The 23,368-nt window shown below is 32.6% G+C and overlaps 1 protein-coding gene across 2 annotated transcripts in view; it reads right to left on the bottom strand.

Moving 5' to 3' along the window:
- LOC135132182 (neuropeptide CCHamide-2 receptor-like) overlaps nt 1–23,368 on the bottom strand; it is a 225,983-nt gene that overhangs the window by 149,909 nt on the left and 52,706 nt on the right. Inside the window, exon 1 of one of the 2 annotated variants that reach the window (XM_064060169.1) lies at nt 18,129–18,173. The exons of the other annotated variant lie outside the window; for it this stretch is intronic. Coding sequence (XP_063916239.1) covers nt 18,129–18,138 — 10 coding nt within the window. The 5' untranslated portion in view covers nt 18,139–18,173. Of the gene's footprint in view, nt 1–18,128; nt 18,174–23,368 lie in introns of those variants that run through there. 2 annotated transcript variants of the gene reach the window in all.

The raw sequence follows: 23,368 nt of genomic DNA on the forward strand, positions 1-23,368 counted from the left end.
CAAGAGTTGCATGTCGTAACTTTGGACAAAAAATAAAAATTGAAAAATTGCAAATCGAAAAATTGGAGAAACGAATAATTGAAAATGATAAAATACAAAATGATTAAAAAATCGAAAAATTGGAAAAATAAAGGGAATAAAAAACCGAAACGAAAAACTGCATATCGAAAACTTGAAAAAATAAAAAATTAAAGAATGGAAAAATTAAGAAATTAAAAATTGAAAATCTACCAAATTTTTAATTCGAAAATCTGCTAAATCTGAAAAATGAAACATTGAAAAGCGAAAGTTTGCAGAAATGAAAAACTGAAGAATCGAGAAATTCAGAAATTCAATGTCGAAAAATTGATAAGCGAATAAATAAATTTAAAATCCAGTAATTGAAAAATTAAAAAATTCCTAAATGGTAAAATTGAAAAAGTGAAAAATTTTTTGATTTAATATCGTTCCATGTTAAAAATGAAAACCAGAAAAATTGCAAATCAAAAATTGAAGGAACGAAAAAATGAGAAATCATGAAAAAAATCAAAAAGCCGAAAGTTGAAAAATCGAAAATTGCAAATCGAAAAATTGGAGAAACAAAAAATTGAAAAAATTGAAAATGATAAAATAAAAAATGATAAAATCGGGACATTAGAAAATCGAAAAATTGTAAAAATAAAGAAAATAAAAAACCGCAACGAAAAAATGCAAAGTGAAAACACGAAGAAATAAAAAATTAAAGAATCGAATAATTAAGAAATTAAAAATTGAAAATCTTCAGAATGTTTAATCGAAAAATTGCTAAATTTGAAAACTGAAGCAACAGAAAAATGAAAAATTGAAAAGCAAAATTTTGAAGAAATGAAAGATTGATAAAATGAAAAATTGAAGAATCGAGAATGTCAAAAATTAAAAATCGAAAAACTGATAAGTCGAATAAATCAATTTAAGACCCATAACAATGTTGTTACATATTAAAAATGAAAAATAAAAAACTTGCAAATCAAAAACTGAAAAAAAACTAATAGTTGAAAAATACAAAAATTCGATAACCGAAAAATTGCAAATCGAAAATTTGGAAAATCCAAAAATTAAGAAATTCTACATAGAAAGAAAGAATAATTATAAAATCACAACACTGAAAAACTGAAAAATTGAAAAACTAAAAAATAAAAAACCGAAACAAACAACTGCAATTCAAAACACTGAAACATCCAATGTTTGGAAAATCGAAAACCTGAAAAATTTATAAATGAAAACTCTATGCCGTAAAATTGAAGAAACAAAAAAAAGTAAAAATTGAAAAACTGCAAATCGAAAAATTCACGAAACGAGAAATTGAGAAAATTGAAATCGAAGAAACAGAACGTTATAATATCGGAGTACTAAAAAATTGTGAAAATAAGGGTTATACAAACCGAAACGAAACATTACAAATCGAAAATTGAAATAAACAAAAATATGAAAAATAAAAAATCTTAAATGGAAGAAACGAAAAACTGAAAGAATTAAAACTGAAAATAAAAAAAATTATAAAAACATTGAAAAATCGAATAATTGAAAAACTTAAGTAAATAAAGAACCGAAACAAAAAATTGAAAAATTGAGAAACTAAAAATTGAAAGTTGTAAAATTGAAAAACTGAATAATTGAAAAAATAAAGAAAACAAAAAACCCAAACCAAAAATTCCAAAAATTGAATTTGGTTTTGGACATGCTTTCTGGAGTTGCTTACCGCAGTTGCGGACTTTTTAGGCTTGTAAATGGTATCTCAAGCCTTAAAAGAACAAATTAATGGAATATTTTTCAATGTTAGCCTGCTTCTAGAAAAATATTATGTACTGTTTTCATTACCTCCGAATAACTGGTGACGTGTTAAACCCTCGAAAGTCTTGCCAAATCGAGCTGGACATAAAATAAATCAAAGCTCTGCCAAAGTCAGATATGATCATATACGCACTCAGCTGTCCAATTTGCCATTTCTCACGCTTGCTTGGCAAACCTCGAACTGTGTACACGGCACTTTAACTTTATTTCAAGGGTTGAAAGGAATGTCCATAACAACGTTAATCAATTGCTCTCCGCACTTTTATATAGGAAACTTCAAAGGGATTTTCTTCAAACCGCCGAAAACCAATTTTTGACAAATGATTTCACACATTTATGGTTAGTTACGGATATAATAACAAGAAATTTCTCGATTTTTTTTTAACTTAATTCTAGTGGACACAATTGAGTTTCTTGTTATTATGTTTCACAAACCATGACACATTAAACCGGCATTTCGACGCTTAGTTCTCAGCAAATGACTTTTGTCGAGTCAAGTTTACACAGAGAATTGCTTGTAATCTCGAAGCGTTGAAGTCCACAAGACCAAACTACGTTTATTTAGTTCTCAAAGTGTTATTTGATAAAATGAACATGCTCGTGACATTACTCCGACATCGGTCAAAAATCCATTTCGCATTCTGAGAAAGCGTCTGCATAGTTCCTGTAGTAATAATAATAAAATACCGCACGGTCACGTAAGCCACTTCTGTCGGATTTATGTAAAGAATCCGCTCAATAACAAGATATTTTCCGCCAACGTAAAATAAGAAATTAATATTCCACAAATACCAATAAACTGCGACTGAAAATTTCAATCATAATAAAAAACTGGTCGAAGCGAACAGACATCTCCCGTAAATAACCCAGATAACAGATTGCCATCTTTCTAGAAAAAGGATGCATTCTTCTCGTGGATTTAGCTCCCTGTTGGCCCACTCTTCACGGACCTCGGGAATGATGAAGACAAGTAAATAGAAACTTTACTGAAAGTAAATAAAAAGAAGTGAATTCTTTATGGAGGAAATCCAAATATGGGTTATTGTATTTTACGACGTTCGGCGTAAGTACGGTTGTCGTAAATTTGAATATCCCGAGGGCGGTAAGGTGAAACTTGGTTTGCTTTCTGATAGCGGGGTACGCAAAGGGTGATATTAACTTCCGAAGCTTCTTAAACAAATGTTGGATAACAACGAAATTAAAAAAGTTCATGCCAACTTCGCACTGGAGTACGCAAATGAAACGCTGGGTTTTGTTCTTGTTGGAGATGGATTCAATTTCGCTGTTTCGGATACAGTGTGAGATTTTATATCAAATTTCTGAAAATGGGTTTGTTTTTGATGAAATTGTAAAGGATGTGGTTTTTATGGCCTGCGGGTGTTTTAAAATGAATTAATTATTCGTTTACACTTACACGTCGGGTTAATTTGAACGTTTAAATTGAATTAAATTATAGATATGTTAATTGCAAATATTCCTTGCACAAATGTATATAATATTAAGATAAGAAAAAAAAAATTGGGGTGACTTTAGATTTCCATCCTTAAAAACAGTAAGAATGCTATGAATAACTACATTATTAATTACATAGTTTTTGAAAATAATTACGCTTAGTGGCAATTAAATAAAAATTAATATATTTTTAATTTTAGTTAAAGACTTTAATTAGCTAATATGTTACACAGCGTACTCTGTTAATTAAGTACAATCAATTGCATGTTAGGTGTTTTTTTAGTATTCATTCCCATTAATTATTTTTAATTACAGTAAATTAAATTTGAATTCAATTATTGTTTTACTATTACAGAACTTTCTATTAATACTTAGTATATATTTCAGTTTTTAGATTTTTCAATTTTAAATATTTCAAATTTTTTATTTTTCCTGCTTTTACTTTTTCAATATTTATATTTTATTATAATTTTTCGCTCTTCAATTGTAATATTTTCAGGTTTTGGATCTACCAGTTTTTTGTTTCTTTAGTTTCTTCAATTCGACTTTTCAGTTTTACGATTTCCCTTTTAAATTTTCCTATATTTTTAAATTTTTGACTTTTCAATTTTTCATTTTTTCAAGTTTTCGAATTGCGTTTAAATTTTCTATGATTTTCGATGTTCAAAATTTCATAAATTTTTCAAATTTTCGATGTTTCAGTCTTTTGCTTCTTCAATGTTTCAATTTGTGAATTTTTCAATTTTTCGAGCTACAATATTTCGAGATTTCAAGTTTACGATTTTTCTTCGATTCTTAGTTCCTAGAATATTCGAATTTTAGTTTCTCAATTCGTCAAGTTTGCAGTTAATTATTCGATTTTTCAACTTACAATTTCACGATTCTAAATTTTTCGGATTTATAGCTTCTTAATTTGATTTTCTATTTTTCGTTTTTAAAAATTCACAAAATTTCTAGTTTTTGTTTTCCCAATTTTGCGATTTTTCATTCCTAATCTAACGATCTGCAATTTTTCAGTTTCTGGATATTTAAATTTTTTGATTTTTCCCTTTCAAATTTTTAAAATTTTTGATTTTTACTGTATATTTTTAGTTTTTTTATATCTAGATCTTATTATAATTTTTCGACATTCAATTGTAATACTTTTCAGTTTTTGGATCCACCAGTTTTTTGTTTCTTCAATTTTTTAACTTTTGAAATTTTCGGATTTCCCTTTTAAATTTTCTTATACATTTGTTGTATTTTTGATTTTTCATTTTTTCGAATTATTCCTATTTGGAAAGAATTTGGAAGTGCTTTGGAGCCTCTAATGTCTTTGCTTGTAATAATTTAATTCCAATTTCTAGATGATACGTCATTTGCTAAAATCAGTATAATCCTAACAGGTACTAGCCCCGCCACCCACCCTGTTTTTCTTAGAGGGTATGTCATTTGCCAAAATAAGTCTCATCTTATCTAGTAGCTGCTAAGATAAATCTGATTGTGGCAGATGAGATACCCTCTAAGAGAAGACGGGGCGGGTGGGCGGGGCTAGTAGCTGCTAAAGTAAGACTGATTTTAGTTAATGAGATACCTTCTAAGAAAATAGAGGGCGGGTGGGCGGGGCTAGTACCTTCTAAAAACAGTTTTACCTTAGCAGTTACTAGCCCCGCCCTCCCACCCTCTCTTTTCTTAAAAAGTAGGTCATTTGCCTGATAATTATTAACTTTTAAAATTTCACAATTTGTAGTTTTTTGGTTTCCTAATTTTGCGAATTTTCATTCCTAATCTAACTTTTATTTTAAAATTTTTTTAATTTTTGATTTTTCATTTTCGAATTATTCCTGTTTGGAAAGAATTTGGAAGTGCTTTGGAGCCTCTAGTGTCTTTTCTTATAATAATTTAATTCGATTTTCTAGATGATACGTCATTTGCCAAAATTAGTCTCATCCTATCTAGTAGCTGCTAAGATAAACCTAATTTTGGCAGATGAGATACGCTCTAAGAGAAGACGGGGCGGGTGGGCGGGGCTAGTAGCTGCTAAAATCAGTTTTATCTTAGCAGTTACTAGCCCCTAAAATAAGACTGATTTTAGTTAATGAGATACCTTCTAAGAGAAGAAAGTGTGGTAGGGCGGGGTTAGTACTTGCTAGGATAAGACTGATTTTGGCAAATGAGATCTCTCTAAGTAAATAGAGGGCGGGTGGGTGGGGCCTTCTAAAATCAGTTTTATCTTAGCAGTTATTAGCCCCGCCCTCCCACCCTTTCTTTTCTTAGAAAGTATGTATATTATTTACTTTTAAAGTTTCACAAAATTTCTAAGTAATTTTTTGGTATCCTAATTTTGCGAATTTTCATTCCTAACCTAACGATCTGCAATTTTTCAATTTTTTAATTTTTCGATATATCGATTTCATAATTTTTTCTGTTTTCAAATCTGGTTTCTAAAATTTTTGATTTTTCAATTTAAAATTTTTAAAATTTTTGATTTTTACTATTTCTACGTGTTTCAAGATTTATGTTTTATTATAATTGTTCGATATTCAATTGTAATATTTTTCAGTTTTTAAATCCACCAGTTTTTTTCTTCTTCAATTTTTCAACTTTTGAATTTTTCGGATTTCCTTTTAAATTTTTCTTATACAATTTTTTTAATTTTTGATTTTTCATTTTCGAATTATTCCTGGTTGGAAAGAATTTGGAAGTGCTTTGGAGCCTCTAGTGTCTTTTCTTATAATAATTTAATTCCATTTTCTAGATGATACGTCATTTGCTAAAATTAGTCTAATCTCAACAGGTACTAGCCCCGCCCACCCACCCTGTTTTTCTTAGGGGGGTATGTCATTTGCCAAAATAAGTCTCATCTTATCGAGTAGCTGCTAAGATAAATCTGATTGTGGTGGATGAGATACCCTCTAAGAGAAGACGGGGCGGGTGGGCGGGGCTAGTAGCTGCTAAAGTAAGACTGATTTTAGTTAATGAGGTACCTTCTAAGAGGCGAAAGGGTGTGTGGGTGGGGCTAGTACCTGCTAGGATAAGACTGATTTTGGCAAATGAGATCTCTCTAAGAAAGTAGGGGGCGGGTGGGCGGGGCTAGTACCTGTTAAAATCAGTTTTATCTTAGCAGTTACTAGCCCCGCCCCCCCACCCTCTCTTTTCTTAGAAAGTATGTCATTTGCCTGATAATTATTAACTTTTAAAATTTCACAAGATTTGTAGTTTTTTGGTTTCTTAATTTTGCGAATTTCCATTCCCAAACTAACGATCTGTGATTTTTCAATTTTTTAATTTTTCGATATATCGATTTCATAATTTTTTCTGTTTTCAAATCTGGTTTCTAAAATTTTTGATTTTTCAATTTAAAATTTTTAAAATTTTTGATTTTTACTATTTCTACGTGTTTCAAGATTTATGTTTTATTATAATTGTTCGATATTCAATTGTAATATTTTTCAGTTTTTAAATCCACCAGCTTTTTTCTTCTTCAATTTTTCAACTTTTGAATTTTTCGGATTTACTTTTAAATTTTTCTTATACAATTTTTTTAATTTTTGATTTTTCATTTTCGAATTATTCCTGTTTGGAAAGAATTTGGAAGTGCTTTGGAGCCTCTAGTGTCTTTTCTTATAATAATTTAATTCCATTTTCTAGATGATACGTCATTTGCTAAAATTAGTCTAATCTCAACAGGTACTAGCCCCGCCCACCCACCCTGTTTTTCTTAGGGGGGTATGTCATTTGCCAAAACAAGTCTCATCTTATCGAGTAGCTGCTAAGATAAATCTGATTGTGGCGGATGAGATACCCTCTAAGAGAAGACGGGGCGGGTGGGCGGGGCTAGTAGCTGCTAAAGTAAGACTGATTTTAGTTAATGAGGTACCTTCTAAGAGACGAAAGGGTGTGTGGGTGGGGCTAGTACCTGCTAGGATAAGACTGATTTTGGCAAATGAGATCTCTCTAAGAAAGTAGGGGGCGGGTGGGCGGGGCTAGTACCTGTTAAAATCAGTTTTATCTTAGCAGTTACTAGCCCTGCCCCCCCACCCTCTCTTTTCTTAGAAAGTATGTCATTTGCCTGATAATTATTAACTTTTAAAATTTCACAAGATTTGTAGTTTTTTGGTTTCTTAATTTTGCGAATTTCCATTCCCAAACTAACGATCTGTGATTTTTCAATTTTTTAATTTTTCAATATATCGATTTCACAATTTTTCCTGTTTTCAAATCTGGTTTCTTAAATTTTTGATTTTTCTTTTGTTACATTCAAATTTATTTTTCAGTTTCTGGATATTTTAATTTTTAGATTTTTCATTTTATAATTTTTAAAATTTTTTATTTTTACTATTTCTAAGTTTTTCAAGATTTAAATTTTATTATAATTGTTCGATATTCAATTGTAATATTTTTCAGTTTTTGGATCCACCAGTTTTTAAATTTTTCGGATTTCCCTTTTAAATTTCCTTATACAATTTTTTTATTTTTCGAATTATTCCTGTTTGGAAAGAATTTGGAAGTGCTTTGGGGCCTCTAATGTCTTTGCTTATAATAATTTAATTCCATCTTCTAGATGATACGTCATTTGCTAGAATCAGTCCAATCCTAACAGGTACTAGCCCCGCCCACCCAGGCTCTTTTTTCTTAGAGGGTATGTCATTGGGCGAAATTAGTCTTATCCTATCTAGTAGCTGCTAAAATAAACCTGATTTTGGCAAATGAGATACCCTCTAAGAGAAGAGAGGGCGGGTGGGCGGGGCTAATAGCTGCTAAGATAAGACTGTTTTAGCCAATGAGATAACTTCTAAGAAAAGAAAGGGTGGGTGGGCGGGGCTAGTACCTACTAGGATAAGACTGATTTTGGCAAATGAGATCTCTCTAAGAAAATAGACGGCGGATGGGCGGGGATAGTACCTGCTAAAATCAGTTTTATCTTAATGATTGATAAGATAAGACTGATTTTGGCTATTGAGATACCTTCTAAGAAAAGAAGGGGTGGGTGGGCGGGGCTAGTACCTGTTAAGACAAGACTGATTTTGGCAAATGAGATCTCTCTAAGAAAATATAGGGCAGATAGGCGGGGCTAGTGCCAGCTAAAAGCAGTTTTATCTTAGCAGTTACTAGCCCCGCCCACCCACCCTCTCTTTCCTTAGTATGTTATTTGCCGAAATCAGTTTTATCTTAGCAGCTACCAGCCCCACCCACCCACCCTCTCTTTTCTTACAATGTATCTCATTTGTCAAAATCGGTCGTATTTTAGCAACTACTAGCCCCGCTCACCTACCTTCCTTTTTCTTAGAAGGTATGTCATTTGTCAAAATCAGGGTTATCCTATCTAGTATCTGCTAAGATAAAACTGATTTTGGCTAATGAGATACCTTCTAAAAAAAAGATAGGGTGGGTGGGCGGGGCTAGTACCTGCTAGGATAAGACTGATTTTTGCAAATGAGATCTCTCTAAGAAAATAGAGGACGGATGGGCGGAGCTAGTACCTGCTAAAATCAGTTTTATCTTAGCACTTACTAGCCCCGCCTACCCGCCCTCTCTTTTCTTAGAAAGAATGTAATTTGCCAAAATCAGTTTTATCTTAGCAGCTACTAGCCCCACCCACCCATTCTATTTTTTCTTACAGGGTATTTCATTTGCCAAAATCTGTCTTATTTTAGCAGGTACTAGATAGGATAACACTGATTTTGGCAAATGAGATACCCTCTAAGAAAAGAGAGGGTGGGTGGGCGGGGCTAGTACCTCTTAGGATAAAAGTGATTTTGGCAAATCACATATTCCATAGGAAAATAGAGGGCGGATGGCTGGGGCTAGTACCTGTTAAGACTTTAGCAAATGACGTATCCTCTAGAAAATGAAATTAAATAATTATAACTAAAGAATCTAGAGCTCCAAAGTACTTTCAAATTCTTTAGAATGAGGAATACCTAGAACATCAAGATAGTTTTAAATTTTCGCAAAGAAGACGGGTTCCCAAAATTAACTCAAAAACAGGTCTCAGGTCAGAATTTTCCAAGAGCAGAACACCAAAATCCCCCAAAATTGTTTTAAATACTTAATTAGAAAAAAAATTTCCATGGGCTCCCAAAATAATGCACTATATACCCAAGAGTCTCCCTATTTAAAAAAATTTAAACTTTTTCAAATGCATAAAAAATAAAACACTGAAAGCTCAAAAGATATTTTTAAGTTCATCGAGCAACAAAAGATCAGATTCCTTTAAATTTATCCGAAAATAAAACAAATAATAATCCTAGTGTGATTTTTTTGTGAATCCTTCCATTGCTAAACACAAAATTGAAATAACGTGACAAATAAGCAACGGAATTTCAAAATAAAGTGTGGTTGTAAAGCCTAAGAAAAAGTCAATCAAAATATGTAAAAATATATAAGGTGTTTCATTAAAAAAAACGAAGTTGTGTGTTACGTCTCAAAAGCAGAACACCTTGTATAGTTAAAAGTAATTCTAGAGAAATCCTCAAATAATCGTACAACTTTGGTCTTCGACTTTTTCTTCTATTTCTAATAATTAATGAAATATCGGGGAACGCACGCTTAATGACTCAGCCTGTATACTACAATCGAAAATTTTGATTCTAAATGTATAATAATTATTCCTGTCTAGTCTGTGTTTCCTGAAATAAATATGCATAAATATTTTTTTAATATATTTTTTACAGTGATGCTTAATAAATTTTTAACAAAGATAAAAATAGTTTTGGTAAGATTTTCACAATATTCATGATAATTTGGAACTTTCAGGAGAAAACTTTACAAAGAGTTCGTTTGTCATTATTAAATTTTAAAAAGTCGCATATCACTCTACTACATTAAATTAAAATATTAACGTAACTTTTTGGAAAAGATAAACAGATAATTTTTTTAAGCATTTCACAACATTCATGGCAATTCTTAACATCCTTAGCAAGTTCAAAGCAATAATTTTGGTACTGAAGAAAATGAAAATTAAGGAAGAATTCACATTTAATGAATATTTTTTTCAAAATCGAATATTATTCTGCTAGGTTAAAACAGACAATGGTCTCTAAACTTATACTTGCAGAATTCTTTCAGGTAAAAGTAGGTGTGAATGACACATAATTATACAACTCAAACTGTTTATTTAAGATGGCTGTATTTTAATTTCGAATACTATGCCTAAGAAAATTTACATTTAGATGAGACCGCGAGACTAGTAAAAGCTGTATTTGCAGATCATAATTCACAATGATACGTCTGGTTCAAGTTAGCAAAAGTTAAATGGGTTTATTAGATCAGATCAGCACCACATTAACTAAATGCAAAGTGAATTATACAGTTACAGTTTCACGAAGTCCAATAAGAACGTACAGACAATAACTAAATTGTGTAGTTAACTTAAAAGTAATAAAAGTCACTGTCGAACTCCATTTGACTTTATTCTCAAATGAATGCCAACAACACAAAATATTTTCGACTTACAAACGACACAATGTCCAATTCAATAACAAAACCCATTTTATTTGTTTTCTACAACACTTGATCCTTAAATTGGAAAACGACATTCTTAGACACACATCGCAACAAAAGTCACACCTTGGTAAAAACTTCACCTTTGATAAAAAAATTCAATATCGTTAGCAATGTCGAGCAAACAGCTTGTGGCAGAGTGGTAAGTATGTGGCATATTACGTTGTGAAAAAAATTAGAAGTGAGTCTGGACAAAGGGTCTTGATGAAACACAAATCTTTTAAGCCTATTGGACCACATTGCTGGTAATTTCATCAAATTAAGCAACAAATAAAAAATCTAAATATATATATCTATCAACATTTTTGAATAAAGTAAGTAGCAACGTATTAACAATTTGACTGTTTAAAAGAAGCCCGACATTTTTAACGTCTCTTACGAGCCTCTTACATTTTCAGCGCTAAATCAAATCAGAGCACTCAGAAGCTCACCTCTTTTTGCTTCTAAATTAGAATAATTGTAAAGAAACACAGAGACATCGCTTTGTTGTCGCAGAAGTCAAAAAGTCACTACTTTTACGAAGAACTCTTAAATTTGTCGACTTTTAAAGTCATAGATTTTTCGTGATACGAGCATTCGTTAACCGTAAAGTTAAAACCCTTGGCAGTCTCATGAATTTAATGAATATTATTAAAATCCATTTTCCCGCGGTGACCTGACACTCACACGTCTTTATTTTTCACGGAGAAAATAACAACTTCGACCTCTTTACCGATTTTTCGGGTAAAAACCGTCACAATTATTTATTCTAATTTAAGAGAACCAAATAAAAAAATATGTTTTGCAACTTATTCAATGTCAATAATAGGTATCTCTTACATAAATAATTATTTGTTTTCATTTTTTTTTATAGATTTCGAGCACAAAGGAACATCTTATAGACCAACAATCGCAAAAAATTTTCTGTCGAAATAGCCTTCCACCAATTTTTTATATATCATTGCGCATTAATTATACTGTACCGGCTTCACTTCCGCCACTTAATACCCCGCAAAGGATTCCACCCCCTAGGGAAAAAACCCGACCTTCAGGTATCAAATTATTAGACGAAATTGAAAACCTCAGGCACAGACGCGGTTGTAATCACATTATGATGAAAATTCATGGAATCACCCCGTTCCGAAATGACGATCTTAACGAGATACAAATTTCCGTACTATTGATTTTTAGTTTAGTCTCGTGGAGAGATAAAGAGAATGATGTGAACCCAGTGTCCCATCTGTCAAAGAATTTTTTGGGGGATATCGATCTGTGGAACTCAATGGTCTGCAATATCGCGGTTGTGCCGAATTTTATGGAGCCAGTTTATAATTTATATGTAAAAATGCAGGTGCACGAAATTACCCACCGCAGCGAAAAGGAAAGTCTGAATTGGGGCTCCACGGGGGTAATTAACATATAAATTTGTTATTGGGAATGCGAGACTAGGCGTTGGGTGGTGCAGCAGAGGGCGACCTTGGTCACGGAATTAATGATTGGCGCTAAGTACGCTCTCTGTTAATTATGTGTCATTATCATTTATCACACGACGGGTAAATTGAGTGAGTGGGATTTGATCAAAATGTTGGTGCGTATCTTAATGGTAAGCATAACAATGTTTATTCAGATTGTATTGCAGTTGGTAATGAAAACACTATACGCAGTATTATAGATTTGGGATGATAGAACCTTCCTCGTTTATGCAGTTTTATGCAACTCAGAGAGAGCGGATTTATAAGCACAAAAAAATTAAGAATAAGCGCTTAAATAAGCACAACATTTTCAATAACAAAGGTTTATTTTAAGCAAAAAAGCATTAAAAACATAATCATATTACAAATCAAAGAACACTTTTTAGAACTTTGGATAAAATATTATTACAATAATCCTAGACTTTATATGTTACACACGTATTTCAGTTTTCTTTAAAACAATTTATGATTGTAATATGTTCCAAGTTGTCCACTGTAAAATTTTTTCGCCGATCATTTAAAATGTGTTTAAAATTGGAGAATGTGCGTTCAACATCCACACTCGTTGTTGGCGCAAATTTGAATTTTGCAACTAATGTTGAATCTAACTCCAAATTTTCCACCTTCTGGCCTTGTAAAACACGAGCAACGTCGGAAAGAACACCGAAACCTGCATTTTTATTTAACACTTCGTCAAGTTTTTGAGATACTCTAGTACCAATATCACCCCTTACTGCGTTTGCTTGTTGTTTAAATTCTTTCATTAAGTTTATGGCATCTACCAACAACATGTTGGGTTTTTCTAACTTTTCAACTACCTCACATACGAATTGATAATTGCTTCTTAGAAAAGCTAGATCTTGTCGCAAATCTTTGTTTTCCAAAATATGTATGCAATCTTTAATCGATTGAGAAGAATCTTCGCTAAACTCCGTAACTACTTCCTCAAATTCTTTGATATATTTGTCATAATAAGATGTGGCCTGTAACCATGTTCCCCACCTCGTTATAATCAGCTCTGGGGGCAATGGTATGTTTGGAAATTTTTCCTTAAAATGTTGCACTCTTAGTGAGGCTTTAACAAAAATCTTTTTACCATTTGCCACTAATTTATTAACAGTAGGAAACTGCAAACGTATTCCTTCAGCCACTCTGTTTAAACCGTGGGCAATGCAAGTAGAGTGAATTAAATTGGGGTACAATATTTTTAGATTATTCCCTGCTTTCAACAACGAGCTGCATCCGAGATCATCAATAAAATTTTATTCGCCGGTACGGCATTTGGCAAAAATAGTGACGTAAGGCTGTCATTTACAAATCTGGTAATCGTATTGCCAAATGTTTTATCTAACATTTTCAAACTTTCTACATACCCTCGACTAGGGAAATTTTCATTTAAGATTCCAACAATTAAATTTGCCACACATCTTCGATTGCAACAGATTCATGTATGGTCTGCTGTTTAATTTTAGAAACTTCAAACATTTTCTTCCTTTCTACATGAAGAGTCGTTCTGACATGTTGCGTCACGTTATATTTTTTATCACTTTGAATCTAAAACAACGTACATATACAGGATTAACAAAGGAAAATAGATAAAAAAAAATTAGTGGGCTTACGGTTTTCACACAAGCTCTGCAGAATATTTTGTTGTTTTCTAATTTTAATTCTGGAAAATCCCTTATCCACTCATCCGGCGTCGATTTTACTTTCGGCATTCTTTTAAAATATTAGTAATATTACCAAAAAGAACTCAACATGTAACAAGGGAGAACCACGTATAACACTGTACTACGACGGATGCGATAGACTGATGGTTGTGAAATAAACGGTTCATTTACTTAAAAGTTTCCATTAGAAAAATTTTAAGGTAGCTAGGGTACAATAATCCTTTTTTCTAGAAAATCTTCAACGGTCTTGCCGCAAAATGCCGAAAAAGAACATCTGGTTAAAAGCTTTAATTCATTATCAACGGAAGTAAGGATTTAAAGTCATAAAATCTATGGAGTATTTTTCCAATCCTATAATAAAATTTTATTACCCAAACGACCGGAACCAATTCACAGAAAGGGTCTTTAGTAAGTGTACTTCAATGGTCAAGTCCAGGTAAAATGCATATGATACGATACGCCTAACTAACAAGTATTTGTCATCCCGACAAGGCCGGCATTTGAACAAAATATGCATTAAAACACATATTCGTCGAAAAAAGCATTAAATAAGCATATAAGTTTAATATGCATAAAATTGAAAAAAAAGCAAATAAGCATAAAAAAATGTGTCAAATGACTCCAAATTGTAACATAGTTACAGATATAAAAAAGTTTTGAAGTGCTTACATTTTTCACAAAAAGCATTAAACCTAGAAATCCGCTCTCTATTAATCATGCAAAATCCAAATGTCAAAGTGAAATTAGAAATTATTCTCAGAAATCAACGAACCACTCAAACTAAATTATTTTATCCAGTGTGATGATTATTGTAGGACAAATTAAACGGAATAAATGCAGAAATTGATCCATTTATTCGTCATAGTGTGCGACCCCGTCAAACGAGCCATCTCGAACTACACTCAGGCCGTATCCAAAAAGCTCGAGATGAAGACTTCGAGCAATTAGTCTTCCTCAAAACCCCATCGGCAGCATTGTGACATGTCCAGGGAGCCCGTCAGGCTAGGAATGTACTCGCGCTGCCTCACTCAGTAATCACTGAACGACTCAAATTGAATTATTTTATCCAATATGACGATTATTGTAGGTCAATTTAAACGGAATAAATGCACAAACTGCACAAAATATTTTATTAGGTTATGTTATGTTCTACTGCGATTAGATGAAAAAGCGAGGGCCTGCTTGTTCTTCAACGGTTAATTTAATTAGTAGGTAATTTGGGTAAATTTCACACTTTTTTTTCGAATCACTAAAGATTGGAAGTCAATTGATTTTACATTCGTTAAGCAGGGATGGAATTTTTGCAGCCTGGAAGCATGTTCGTTACAAGAAATTTTTGAGAGAGAAATGTACAACATTGACTCATCAACATTTTAAAATATTTTTCTCTATTACGAATGTGTTTTGGGATTCAGAAACCTTTGTAGTACTGTTTTATTTGTTTATTGTGTTAACAACAACAAAAATAAAAATAATATTTCACAAAACAAAGTTACATTTATTTTCAAAGGTGATAAAAAGTAAATGAAATCAGGTGGGCACGACGTTTTCTAGGGATCTTAAACAGATGGGATAGAAGAGTTTCAAAAAGCATCATGACAAAAAATTGAAGCTTGAGGACTACTTCTCACGTATGAAGTTTTATCAAGGAACGCTCGAGAGAATCAAGGCTGATAGAGAGTTTTTGAGGAACATTTGTAGAGAGCGGATTTCTAGGTTTAATGCTTTTTGTGAAATATATAAGCACTTCAAAACTTTTTTATATCTCTAACTATGATACAATTTGGAGTCATTTGACACATTTTCTTGTATACTTATTTGCTTTTTTTTCAATTTTATGCATATTAAAACTTATATGCTTATTTAATGCTTTTTTCGACGAATATGAGTTTTAATGCATATTTTGTTCAAATGCCGGCCTTGTCGGGATGACAAATACTTGTTAGTTAGCCGCTTCGTGTCATATGCATTTTACCTGGACTTGACCATTGAAGTACACTTACTCAAGACCCTTTCTGTGAATAGTTTCCGGTTGTTTGGGTAATAAAATTTTATTATAGGATTGGAAAAATACTCCGTAGATTTTATGACTTTAAATCCTCATTTCCCTTGATAATGAATTAAAGCTTTTAACCAGATGTTCTTTTTCGGCATTTTTCAGCAAGACCCTTGAAGATTTTCTAGAAAAAAGGATTATTGTACCCAACTACCTACCTTAAAATTTTTCTTATGGAAACTTTTGGGTAAATGAACCGTTTATTTCACAACCATCAGTCTATCGCATCTGTCGTAGTACAGTGTTATACGTGGTTCTCCCTTGTTACATGTTGAGTTCTTTTTGGTAATATTACTAATATTTTAAAAGAATGCCGAAAGTAAAATCGACGCCGGATGAGTGGATAAGGGATTTTCCAGAATTAAAATTAGAAAACAACAAAATATTCTGCAGAGCTTGTGTGAAAACCGTAAGCCCACTAATTTTTTTTTATCTATTTTCCTTTGTTAATCCTGTATATGTACGTTGTTTTAGATTCAAAGTGATAAAAAATATAACGTGACGCAACATGTCAGAACGACTCTTCATGTAGAAAGGAAGAAAATGTTTGAAGTTTCTAAAATTAAACAGCAGACCATACATGAATCTGTTGCATCTACTTCCACAAAAGATGAGCAGTTTCAGTTTAATTTCGATTTATGTAAAATGATGATCCAGTCCAATATACCTTTAAAAAAATTGGAGAAAGGCCCTCTTCAAGAATTCCTTGAAAAACACTGCAATCAACATATTCCGGTTGAAAGTACTCTCCGAAAAAATTATGTAGGCCCAGTGTTTCAGCAAGTTTACAACGAAATTAAACATCGCATTGGAGATATTTATTTATGGTTCGCTGTCGATGAAACAACCGATAGTTGTGGAAGATACGTGGCAAGTTTAATTGTTGGAATCTTAAATGAAAATTTCCCTAGTCGAGGGTATGTAGTAAGTTTGAAAATGTTAGATAAAACAAATGGCAATACGATTACCAGATTTGTAAATGACAGTCTTATGTCACTATTTTTGCCAAATGCTGTACCGGCGAATAAAATTTTATTGATGATCTCGGATGCAACTCGTTATATGTTGAAAGCAGGGAATAATCTAAAAATATTGTACCCCAATTTAATTCACTCTACTTGCATTGCGCACGGTTTAAACAGAGTGGCTGAAGGAATACGTTTGCAGTTTCCTACTGTTAATAAATTAGTGGCAAATGGTAAAAAGATTTTTGTTAAAGCCCCACTAAGAGTGCAACATTTTAAGGAAAAATTTCCAAATATACCATTGCCCCCAGAGCCGATTATAACGAGGTGGGGAACATGGTTACAGGCCACATTTTATTATGAAAAATATATCAAAGAATTTGAGGAAGTAGTTACGGAGTTTAGCGAAGATTCTTCTCAATCAATTAAAGATTGCATAAATATTTTGGAAAACAAAGATTTGCGACAAGATCTAGCTTTTCTAAGAAGCAATTATCAATTCGTATGTGAGGTAATAGAAAAGTTAGAAAAACCCAACATGTTGTTGGTAGATGCCAAAAAGAATTTAAACAACAAGCAAACGTAGTAAGGGGTGATATTGGTTCTAGAGTATCTCAAAAACTTGACGAAGTGTTAAATAAAAATGCAGGTTTCGGTGTTCTTTCCGACGTTGCTCGTGTTTTACAAGGCCAGAAGGTGGAAAATTTGGAGTTAGATTCAACATTAGTTGCAAAATTCAAATTTGTGCCAACAACGAGTGTGGATGTTGAACGCACATTCTCCAGTTTTAAACACATTTTAAATGATCGGGGAAAAAATTTTACAGTGGACAACTTGGAACATATTACAATCATAAATTGTTTTAAAGAAAACTGAAATACGTGAGTAAAATATAAAGTTTAGGATTATTGTAATAATATTTTATCCAAAGTTCTAAGAACTGTTCTTTGATTTGTAATATGATTATGTTTTTAATGCTTTTTTGCTTAAAATAAAACTTTTTTATTGAAAATGTTGTGCTTATTTAAGCGCTTATTCTTAATTTTTTTGTGCTTATAAATCCGCTCTCTAAACATTTGTTTTACTGACGAATGTTCATTTGGTCTTAAGGGAAGTTATAATCGTCAGAACGATCAAGTTTGAGCAATACACAACCCTCACGTGGTCCATGACCATCGTTATCAATGGCGTGCAACTGTCAGTGTGTGACTGGGGCTTCTAGGACATCATGTAATTGCACCTTTGTTCATCGAATCTGGATTGAATGCTCAGAAGTAGGACAATATGCTAGCTTAGCAAAGACTTCCTGGGACTCGAAGGGTGCGGCATCTGCAGCAGGTCTTTTACATGCAGCACCAAATCTCCAGCCATACAGCTCGCACAAATGTTGTTTATTTGAACCAATATTTTCCGCAATGTTGGAATGGAAAGTTTGCACCGTCCCATTGGCCTGTGCATTCGCCGGAACTAAACTCCTGGGAATTTTTTCTTTGGAGATTTCTTCACGACCATCTGTATTCAAACGACACCAGCTATACAAACAGAGACGCCCTGAAACAAGTAATCCAGCAATATTGTCTTCAGATTTCAACTCAAATGCTGATCAACACGCGCAGGAGTTTTGATGATTAACTTACTTCCTGTACAGCTGCTGAGATCAGTCTTTCCAGATTCGTACAATATTTCATTACTTTATTCATCAACAGTTGTTAAGTTTTGTTATTTGTAGTTATCTAAATGGTTCATTAAAATTTCTCTTCAAAAGCGCCAGCTGTTTTCATGGTAAATCTTATCATCACACAATATGAAAATCGGGCCCTCGCTTTTTCATCTAATCGTGTAGCACATGGCATTTTAATGAGATTTTACTAATAAAGACTCGATCAGCACCAGCAACATACCCTAATAAAATATTTTATGCAGTTTGTGCATTTTTTCCGTTTAAATTAACCTACAATAATCGTCATATTGGATAAAATAATTCAATTTGAGTCGTTCAATGATTATTGAGTGAGGCAGCGCGAGTACATTCCTAGCTTGACGGGTTCCCAGGACATGTCACAATGCTACCGATGGGGTTTTGAGGAACACCAGCTGCTCGAAGTCTTCATCTCGGGCTTTTTGAATACGGCCTGAGTGTAGTTCGAGATGGCTCGTTTGACGGGGTCGCGCACTATGACGAATGAATGGATCAATTTTTGCATTTATTCCGTTTAATTTGTGCAACAATAATCATCACACTGGATAAAATAATTCAGTTTGAGTTGTTCGTTGATTTCTGAGAATAATTTCTAATTTCAGTTTGACATTTGGATTTTGCATGGTTAATCCAAAGACGCGATCGCCGGACTTCGACAGTGCGACGGATCATTTCGCGACAAATCGGCTCGGGTGCGAATTTCAAAATACGATTTTTAAAACCTTTTTACAGTAAATGAGCGCGATGTAACGATTTGAAAAAAACACTGGCCGATAGCCCTCTTCGACCTCCACAAGGGCATCATTCAATAATACCTTTAAAGTGATCTGGAGAGATATTATGAAATAAAAACCAATTCCCATGTTAATTCCCGATGTCCAGACTTGGATGCGGTACCCTGTATACATTTTTATTAAATTACTGCAATCTCTGTAAATTTGTCCGTTGGGTAATCTCTAGCACAACTATAAAATTTTCTAATTTAAACTAACCCCTACATGTAAAAATATGAATGCAGGGAAAGTCTGCTACTTATTTAGTTTTTGTCCATCAGAATATAATAATTGTTTTATGAGGTTGCCATCATGCTCTAGTCTGTCTGCCATCCTAACTCAATTCTTGTAGTAAATGAATTTTGTAAGGATGATATATTTTATTGAAATATCTGCATGTGGAAATTTGCTCTTTTGTTTCAAAGCTGACTACAATTTTCTATTTTAGAACGTATTAGATACTTGATGTAGATATTTAAAAAAAATCAAGTTAGTCTTGTATCTTACAAACAAATAAAGTAAGTATAGTTCGAATTTCAAGTTCCAACTAATGGTGCTTTTATACTTTTTAGCAAATCTGTAATTCTGTATGATGGTAAACAACATTTTGAGGACAATGACCGTTTTCAATTCAATTGAATTCCGGATGTATTAAAAATTTTCTTTATTAAATCAGGCATACATACACTTTTGTTTTAAATAAAAGTCTATTTACTTTGCTTCGAAAAAAAACTGTTATTCACTGTTTGAATTTACCTTCGTTAATGTAAATTATTCCAAAGGCATTCTTTGCTTCTTTTTTGTGACAAGAACTGGAAATCTACATTTATTAAATAAGAAATTATTATTTAATGTACTTTTCTGTCTGTTTTTATCAAAGTAAACCTTCCCCAGCTGCTACCATTTGCATGAAATGGTAAATACAAAATTTTACAGTAAAATATTTATTTACTTTAATTTACTTTTAATTTAATAATTAATAGATTTAAGTTTTAATTAATGAATCTAGATTGTTTAACTTGGACATAGGTGGAGGCTCTGGAAATAAAAGATGTGAGAGACGTAGGGCGTAGTTTAATTAATATAACCCCAATTTGTTTCAATGACAGTGACATTTATATAAAAATAATTAAACTACGCCCTACGCCTTTCACATATTTTGTTTCCAAAACCTCCCCTTACGTCAAATTTAAAAAGTCATAGGGTAATGAAATGTTAATTGTAGTCAATGTAACTCAGATAGCAATAAAAACACAAACCAAGGCTGTCATGAATTTTTGATACAAGTTTTACTGGAAATATACGTCAGAAATGGCCAAATCTTCAAAAAACCATAGCAACAATTGAGTGTGTTTTTTATTGTTTCTGCGGTACATAATTTCAGTTAGTTCTGTTATAGTGGACTTAAGTAGTAATTGATTAGTAATTGCATTTCATAAGATACGCATTACAGTAATTAAGTCTTAAGTGTTCTTTAATTATACTTAATTACCTGTAGATTCGTTATCAGTAAATGATAATTGACCCTAATTACAATAAATTACAGTAACAAAAGTAATTATGTGAAATAGACGTATTCTTTAATTACGAGTATTGCTTATAAATGTTTTATATTAATTAATTATTATTAATGAAAATAAAACTTAGCTATTGTTTCGTATTGGTCCACAATTAATAATCACATTTAAGGTACTTTTTTACCCGTTTTTATATAACTGAACACTTAATCATTTGCATTTAGTTGGTAAATGAGAAGTAAATAAATATAATAAAAATAAAAAACACGATCTAAGGCAGCCATGGATTTTCGAAGATTTTTCTTTAATAGGTAGAATTTTCCTCTTACCAGATTATCGTCAATTTGAAAGTGTCAGTTTAAGTTGCTTTCGGATGAACGAAAAACATTTCCACTGGAAGTATAGTTCAGAAATGGCCAAATCTTCAAAAATCCATGGCAATCTTTGATCGTGTTTTTTATTGTTCTTATACGGTACTTAGTTACGGTTACTCTTCGTACAGAGGAATTAAGTAGGAATGAATTAGTAACCGCGTTTCACAAAACATATTTCATGACTGTAATTAGAACTCAGTGTTCACTAATTAATAATAATTATAGTTAATTTCCTATATTCGTTATTAGTAAATACTAACTGTCCCTAATTACAATTAATTATGCAACTAAAGCAATTATGTTAAATATAAAGTATTTGGACGGGATCATACTTCAGAAAGAATCTAATGCAACCTTTGATATAGTGGAGTTAAGTAGTAATTAATTAGTAATTGATTTCACAAACCATGTTGTAATACCATAACTATCTGCTAAGATAAGACCGATTTTGGCTAATGAGATACCTTCTAAGAAAAGAGAGCGTGGGTGGGCGGGGCTAGTACCTGCTAGGGTAAGACTGATTTTGGCCAATGAGATGTTTCTAAGAAAATAGAAGGCGGATTGGCGGGGTTAGTACCTGCTAAAGTCAGTTTTATCTTAGCAACTACTAGCCCCACCCACCCACCCTTTCTTTTCTTACAAGGTATCTCATTTGCCAAAATCGGTCTTACTTTAGCAGGTTATAGCCTCGCCCACCCGCCCTCTCTTTTGTTAGAGGTTATGTCATGTACCAAAATTAATTTTATCTTAGCAGTTACTACAGAGGATAAGACTGATTTTGGCAAAAGACATACCTTTTGAGAAAAGAGAGGGTGGGTGGGAGGGGGCTAGTACCTGTTAGGATAAGACGGATTTTGGCAAATCACATATTCTCTAAGAAAATTGAGGGCGGGCGGCTGGGCCTAGTAACTGCTAAGATAAAACTGATTTTAGCAGATACTAGCCCCGCCCATCCTCTCTCTATTTTCTTAGAGACATCTCATTGGCGAAAATCAGTGTTATATTAGCAGCTATTAGCCCCACCCACCCGCCCTCTCTTCTCCTAAAAGGTATCTGTTTTGCCAAAATCAGTTTTATTTTAGCGGCTTCTAGATAGGATAGGACTGATTTTGGCAAATGACATACCCTGTAAGAAAAAGAGGGTGGGTGGGCGGGGCTAGAACCTGTTGGAATAAGACTGATTTTGGTTAATGAGATACATTCTAAGAAAAGAGAGGGTGGGTGGGCGGGGCTAGTAATTGCTAAGATAAAACTGACTGGCAAATGACGTATCCTCTAGAAAATGAAATTAAATTATTATAAGAAAAGACACTAGAGGCTCCAAAGCACTGTCAAATTATTTCCAAGCAGGAATACCTAGAACCCTAAGATAGTTTTAAATTATAAAAATAGAGTGGGGTCCCAAAATTAACAAAAAACAGGTCAGTTCAGAATTTTTCCGGAACAGAACACCAAAGTCCCCCAAAATTGTTTTAAATAATTTACAAAGATCCATTGGCTCCCAAAATAATGAGTTTCCCGATTTAGAAAAATCAAGACTTTTTTAAATTCATACAAAATAAAACACTGAAAGCTCACGTAGTAATTAATTAGTAATTAATTTCACAAAACATGTTGTATTACCATAACTAGATCTTAGTTTTCCCTAATTATACTTAATTTCATATAAATGCATTATTAGTAAATTATGTTAATTGCTCCTAATTACAATTAATTGCAGCAACAAAAGTTATTTTTGAACTAGAGGGCGAAGCTTCTAAGAAAATAAAGGACGGGTGGGTGGGCGGCGCTAGTACATGCTAAAATAAGGCTGATTTTGGCAAATGACATACCCTCTAGGAAAAAAGAGGGCGGGTGTTCTTTTGCTACATTTGTTTTCGTGATGCAAGGCCAACCCGATTTTATTTTTTCGAATTCGTCCACAGTTACTACTTATATTTTCAAAATTTTACTAAATATATTTTCTTGTAGATTTCGGGCCGCTGAAGTTATTTCCGCAAACGTTTCTTCGATAACTCTAATCGTTTTCCCAGAATCACGATTTGAAATAAAGATTTATGCAATTTACCGACCAATTTTCCACCAATTTTCGACGAAATTTACGAAATCTTACTAAA

This window comes from Zophobas morio, unplaced genomic scaffold (assembly GCF_036711695.1).
Source record: "Zophobas morio isolate AGI-343-1 ecotype UQ-CSIRO unplaced genomic scaffold, CSIRO_AGI_Zmor_V1 ptg000021l, whole genome shotgun sequence".
Classification (NCBI taxonomy): Eukaryota; Metazoa; Arthropoda; class Insecta; order Coleoptera; family Tenebrionidae; genus Zophobas; species Zophobas morio.